Here is a 6,520-nt window from a genome sequence, read left to right as displayed (position 1 = left end):
GCGGGGAGGGAAGGGCTGTGGGGGTTTTCCCCTCTTCCCTGAGGGTCCTGTCCGCTGCCCCGGGGGAGCTGTGGGAGGAGGACGGGAGGTGCCTGCGGTAGACATGGAACGGGGGTGGGACGCGGGAGAGGCGCTGGATCCCGGTGCGGCCGCGGGAAAGGCACCGCTGCCCCCTCCCCAGCTCCTGCGCTGTGAACTGCGCCGGGGCCGGAGAGCCCCGTGGAGCCCGGGGGGAGGCGGCTCCCGCTCTGGACTTCATCCAGCCCCTTGATCCCGGTGCTTCCCGGGCTCTGCGGAGTGTCTCGTCCCTCTAAATCCGCCTGGCTGACAGGGCACTTGCGATCCTTCTGGATGCGGGCGGTGGGTCTCTATTTCCTCGTCCAGTCACCATGGTTGCATCGCAAATGCTCAGTTGCGCTTGACTACAGAAATTTGGCGGTCTTATTAAAGAATGGAGGTTTCCTGCTTGCCGTAGTTCAGTTATGCGTTGCTGTAATTGTAGAGAAATTGCTCGGTTCTTAGTGTAGCTTTCACCTGTGGAAGTCTCTGCCCTCCAAAATATTTGTTGTTCTTTATAAGTGTACGTACTGCACAGAATAAAGGTGCAGGGAGGGAATCATTGACGTGTTTTGCTTGACCTGTTAGAGAAGGGTTGAGTTGAAGACACTGCAGTTGTACAAGAGACTCGTGGACTGCTGTCAGAAATGGTAATGTGGGGACTCTGGGATGAGGCATAATGATTTCAATTTAGCTGAGACATTAAATAGGATTCTTTACCAATTTTCTTATTGTAGCCTGGTATGTGCCATGTCTAGCTTCACTTGAGACCCTCCAAGAATTATGTAGGAAGGAAAATCTCAGATGTAAATCCATTGGAATCACCAACAGGAGTCTAAAGAGTTATGAGGTGGAATATTTGTGTGACTACAAGGTAGAAGAGGTAAGAGAAACACAGACCAATTTGATCACTCTTTCAGCTGAAATTTGGAAGCAAGCCAAAGGTAGTTTTGCTCGTAATATAAAGCAGCAGGCAGTGAGGACAAAGCTTTTGCTGGCATCAAATTAAATATATTTTAAACTTTGAACTGTAAACAGAAAGTGGTGTAAACTGCTACTTTCAGTAATGTGGAAGTTACAGACGTTAGAATGTGAAATGTTTCACCTTTGCATATCTGATGCTGATGCTTTAAGTGATAGCTCAGTATGAATTATGATGCCTCTCCCTTTATTTGCAGACAACCATGTGTATTTCTCTCTTGACTCTTTTAGTCTGTTTAACAAATAATTAGGGCCATGTGCTGCAAATGGATTCCTGTGAAATTCGGTCTCAGGATTTGTCCTTGTTACCGTTATTTGTCCTTCTCAAATAAGTGCAAAACATATGCTGCTTCACTGTAAATACAATATTACATGTATCAAATTAATTACTGATCTGGGAGGATGGTTGATATGACCAATAGTGGGGTTTAGACTTTTTTTTGCTAAATTTTGTATTTATTTTTTTTTGTTCTGTATGTGATACAACTGCATTCTGCTTGTGCATATGAGTCATACAGCAGGTTAGCATAACTTAGCACCTGCCTTTACAAACTAGCCTCCTCTTCCTCCAGGTATGCCGTTAGCAATCAGAGTTCATCCCAACTTTTGATTTCTTTGCCCCTAGAGATGATATGTAAAATATGCAAAGTTGTGCTGTAAGTTAATTTGCAAACAAAACCCCTGATTTTTCTCTTTCTCCCCAGTTGTAATGTTTATGGGGACATCAAGGCCTTCTGCCCTGTGTGCTGATCCTTAAGTCCAGAGCCCTTATAGTTGTCTGTGTGCTCTGTGATGCTGGATTTCAGCAACATGAACTCTGGCTAAATCTGTATCTGTTTCTGTATTTCAAGGGCAAAGCATACTATCTTGTGAAATGGAAAGGATGGCCAGAATCTTCAAATACTTGGGAGCCTCGGAAACATCTGAACTGCCCTCTGCTTCTGCAGAACTTTCTTAGAGACAAGAATGAATACTTGTCTCGGGTGAGAGAAGGCAAAGCACTGAAAGTGAGAAACCATGTTAAAGCTTTGAAACCTGCAATTGCAGATTACATTGTAAAGAAGGCTAAACAAAGAATAGCTCTGCAGAGATGGAAAGAAGAACTCAACAGGAAAAAGAATCATAAAGCAATGATTCTGGTGGAAAACACCGTGGATCTTGAAGGCCCTCCTTTAGACTTCTACTACATTAATGAGTATAAACCTGCTCCGGGAATAAATGTGCTCAATGGAATAACAACTGGCTGTGAATGTGCTGACTGCCCTGCTGAGAAGTGCTGTCCAAAGGAGGCTGGGTTTATTTTGGCTTACAATAAACGTAAGAAATTAAAAATCCAGCCTGGCTTGCCCATCTATGAGTGCAATTCATATTGTAGGTGTGGGCCTGACTGCCCGAATAGGATCGTACAGAAAGGGACCCCGTATTCCCTCTGCATCTTCAGAACCAACAATGGCCGTGGCTGGGGAGTAAAAACCCTCCAGAAAATTAAAACAAACAGTTTTGTGATGGAGTATGTTGGAGAGGTAGGTATGTATTTATCTCATATAGGTGAATTACATACCATCAAGGAAATGGTAGGTAAAATCTAGCTGAGCTTTCTCTCAGTTTTAACACTTCTTGACTTCTTCACCCTGAGGGTGGTCAGACACTGGAACAGGCTCTCCAGGGAGGTGATCACGGCAACAAGCCTCATGGAGTTCATGGAGTGTTTGGACAATGGTCTCAGGCACATGATGTGATTCCTGGGGATGTCCTGGGCAGGGCCAGGAGTTGGACTTGATAATCCTTGTGGGACTCTTCCAATTCAGGATATTCTGTGATTCTACTGTATAATAGATCAGTCTGCTTTTGAGTAGAGAGATAAAGAGACATTCAAGTCGACAGCAAAATTATGTTGTCCAGAACATTCCTTCATTCCAGAGCAGTTGTAAAAGGTCAAAGGTAAAGAGAATATTTATCTCATATGGCACTAAAGAATTATTTTAGATACATGCCCTAATAGTGCTTCTAAAGGCAAGTCCTTAATTTCTTTCATGGCAATCATATTCTTCATTCTTCCCTGATCATCTTTATTGGAGTTTTTGCTGTTCCCAAAGCACAGTTGTTAGGAAACTGCCTGCACAGTTTGTCAGTCCCTTTTCTGTTTTGTCTGAACTTCTAAGGTGGTATTTCCAAGCATATTTATTAGTTCCAATTAACAGCAAGAATAAGACTCGTAGTACAGACATTATCTGTTCATTCAATCTCATACTATTTCAAGGAGAACTTTTATGTTATAAAATACAGACCTTGACTTCCTCTTGAGATTTTGTATTGCCCTGTGTTTGTTTATATGGTTCAGCCTCTGCTCTGCTCCAGAGCTCTTCACACCAGCAGTTCCCAGCAGCCTCTCTGTTACAGTGTTAGATTTCTACCGCAAATCTGCCTTGCTACTATGTTGACTCAAAGTATTTCCTTCTGTCCCTTTGTACAGTGTTTATGGTCTTAAGTAGATTTCTTCCATGCTTGCTGCCCCGAAGCTTCTAACTTCTCATTTTCATAGGTTTCCTTTAAATATGCAAGAGGTCAGACATTCCAAATATCTCTGTTAATGCAGAAAGGTGATTATGTAATTTTGTTGCTTAAAGGAAAGCAACTTTTCACGTGAATATACTTAATACCTACTGCTAAGGTCTCAAATCTCATCTGTCAGATTTTAGAGGGATTTGTTGTCCAATTCCATCACATTTTGTATCTCTCTTGCTGCCAAATCATTATTTCTTTGCTGAATCTGCACAACAGAATGTGTTTAATGTGACAGGCTGCAGATGAAGTTGTTTAAGCTGTTTCTTCTGTTGACAGTGACACGCTCGCCTAATTGAATAGATTGAGCTTTGTGAAGTGATGTCTGTCTGAGCTGCCATGAATAGGATCTTTCATTGCAGTCAAAAATAGCAGGAAGAAATGCTTCTGGGAAGGAGGAAATGAACATCGGGCTGTAAATGTGGCTGGGTTTTAAAGACTGATACCTGTTGATCATCTGTGCAAAGGGAGAAGGTCAAATCTTGGTTTTATGTGAAAGAAACGAGGCTTTCTGGGTCTTATGGAAAAAGTGCATATATAGAAACCTCAGGCAGAAACAGTTGATTATATTGTCATCATCAAAACTATTAACAGAGGGCGCTGATATGGTTTTTTTTTCCAGAGACAAGGTAGTGCTGTGCATCAGCTGTAGACAAATTGCATCCAGAGAAGTCTCAGTCACTAATTAGTTCAGCTGTATGTCCTCTTATTCTTCATTCATTAGATGGAATGCTATTTTAACATCAAAAACTTACAGTGGTATTTTTTACTAAGTATTTTTCTAACTTGATTGTGATTTTTGTTTTGATTTAGTAATAGTTAATAATATGATGCAGGTTTCTTTTTTCCTTTTTTTTTTTTTTTTTAGGTGATTACAAGTGAGGAAGCAGAGAGGCGAGGCCAGCTCTATGACAACCAGGGAAATACATACTTGTTTGATTTGGACTATGACTCAGATGAATTTACAGTAGATGCAGCTCGATATGGAAATGTGTCCCACTTTGTGAACCACAGTGTAAGACCTTGTTTTGTATACTAAGAATTTGGAGAATTATCCTAATTGTGCTAGAAATGTCTTCTACTGTAAACATTTCCTTACCATATTCACAGTTTTTCTGGAGTCGTTTGCTTCGTGCCAGCACAGTCCATTCAATCAGATGATGCAATAAATAGAACAGAATTCTTGGCCTTACTTGGATTGAGACTGCCTATAAAAATCTGGGAGGGAGATGCTGCCTGAAGTGGACATCCTACAGGACTGGAGTTTTCACTGAATCAGCTAGTTCTAGACAACCAAAATAGGGTTGGTTTGGGTGTGTTTTTTCCGAGTATGTGAAATACTTAACATGTGACAGGTCCTTAATAAAATTAGCTAGAGTCATAGATGACAAGAATTGATGTGTTATTTTGTAGCTGGGCAGGATGGAATGTTACTCTGAATTTCATCCTGCAAGTTTGGTAGAGGAAACAGAGAAAACTCCTGTGCTTTCTTAGGTATCTACAGGGGAGAAATGTAATTTTCCCTCCTAATCTAAACTTGCCAGAGAGCTCAAAAGTAAATTTTAATGAGCAATTTTTTGTAGTGTTTTATTCAAGTTCAACTGAAGTACCTAAAGCAAGAAGGCTGAGCTACATTTGTAAGGATTCCTGAACTAAAAATTATTATTTCTTACTGATCCAGTGTTTGTGAGGTATGCAGTCAGTGTTCTACAAATACAGAAAATTCATGTCTTCAGGTTTGTGAGATGATGATACTTGTATTTCATGCAGGCTTGCCAGGGAGAAACAGACAGTTGCTCTTCACTTTCACAAATGGGAGTGAAGTATTTTCAGTCTTCAGTGTAAAGTTAAATGTCTGTAACTTTGCTTCTGATTCTTTAATGTGTGATATATTTCACTGCTAAAGAACAAAAAAACATGCAGATTTTAAGAGTCTCAGGGACTGCTGACTTCTGACACTTAATCCAGAGAAAATGATGAAGTGGTTTCTAGTTCCTGTTTAGTGACCTTCACCCTTCTCCTACCGCCCAGCCCATGGCAGGGAATCCAGAAGCCAAGCAGGTTTGCAGTTGACAGTAGAAATTCATTCATAGTATGAAGATGTTATCCCTGGTCTGGAAGCTATGCTTAAACATCAGTACAGACTAAAGAGTGTGTGAGGCTTGAAATACTAGGTTGTTTTTAATTTTCTTTCAACTTTAATTCTTCTTGTGGGTTTTGTTAGTACATACTAGCCTCTGGATGTAGCTCTAATTACTTTGTCATCATTTTTGTTGTCATCTTTGAAGGTGCCATTTTTTTTCATAGGTTGTTGCATATTAGTGGAGGCTATGTACTGTGTAAAGGTTACCCTCCTGGAAGGACTTGAATCTGAGCTATGAATGTTCTCCTGGAACACTATTTCAATTTGTTTATTTCAGAAGATAACTTAATTGCAGGCTTCTGTCACTGAGACAAGCACCCATTCTTTCTTTCCTGTGACCTTGGTTTACTTAAACACTTCTGTGAAGTTTAGTGTTAATTTTTCTAAACAGAAACTGCATTAATTTTTGTTTACAGTGTGATCCAAATCTTCAAGTCTTCAATGTGTTTATTGATAACCTTGACTTGCGTCTTCCTCGAATAGCGCTGTTCTCTACCCGAACCATCAAGGCTGGAGAAGAGCTAACCTTTGACTATCAGATGAAAGGTCTGCACATTTTAACATGGTTCTTGTGGGAGTTTTGGGGTGCTGGTGGGCTTTACTGCAGCCTGACTGATGGTAGCATTTCAGCTCAGGCATGGCTTTTCCTAACTCAGCTCTGGATTTCAGAACAGTCATCGTTCATGGCGTGTAGGGCAGAGAAGAGCACACCCAGAAGCTTTTGCCTGCATCTCTAGTGCATTTCCTCCCTCAGTGCTCCAAGCACATCAGGGATTG

General features: G+C 41.1%; 1 protein-coding gene across 3 annotated transcripts in view; it reads left to right on the top strand.

Annotated features, from left to right (window-relative positions):
• Positions 1–614: 614 nt before the first annotated feature.
• SUV39H2 (suppressor of variegation 3-9 homolog 2) overlaps positions 615–6,520 on the top strand; it is a 10,354-nt gene continuing 4,448 nt past the window's right edge. For 2 of the 3 annotated variants that reach the window (XM_017740387.1, XM_017740386.1), the window contains exons 1-5: positions 616–707; positions 795–940; positions 1,890–2,561; positions 4,469–4,615; positions 6,160–6,289. In XM_017740387.1, coding sequence (XP_017595876.1) covers positions 2,169–2,561; positions 4,469–4,615; positions 6,160–6,289 — 670 coding nt within the window. In that variant the 5' untranslated portion in view covers positions 616–707; positions 795–940; positions 1,890–2,168. Of the gene's footprint in view, positions 708–794; positions 941–1,889; positions 2,562–4,468; positions 4,616–6,159; positions 6,290–6,520 lie in introns of all 3 variants that reach the window. The other variant, XM_017740388.1, reaches the window with a different exon arrangement.

This window comes from Corvus brachyrhynchos, unplaced genomic scaffold (genome assembly GCF_000691975.1).
Source record: "Corvus brachyrhynchos isolate BGI_N302 unplaced genomic scaffold, ASM69197v1 scaffold307, whole genome shotgun sequence".
NCBI lineage: Eukaryota > Metazoa > Chordata > Aves > Passeriformes > Corvidae > Corvus > Corvus brachyrhynchos.
Note: the sequence above shows the minus strand (reverse complement) of the source record. Positions and strands in the feature narration are given on the sequence as shown.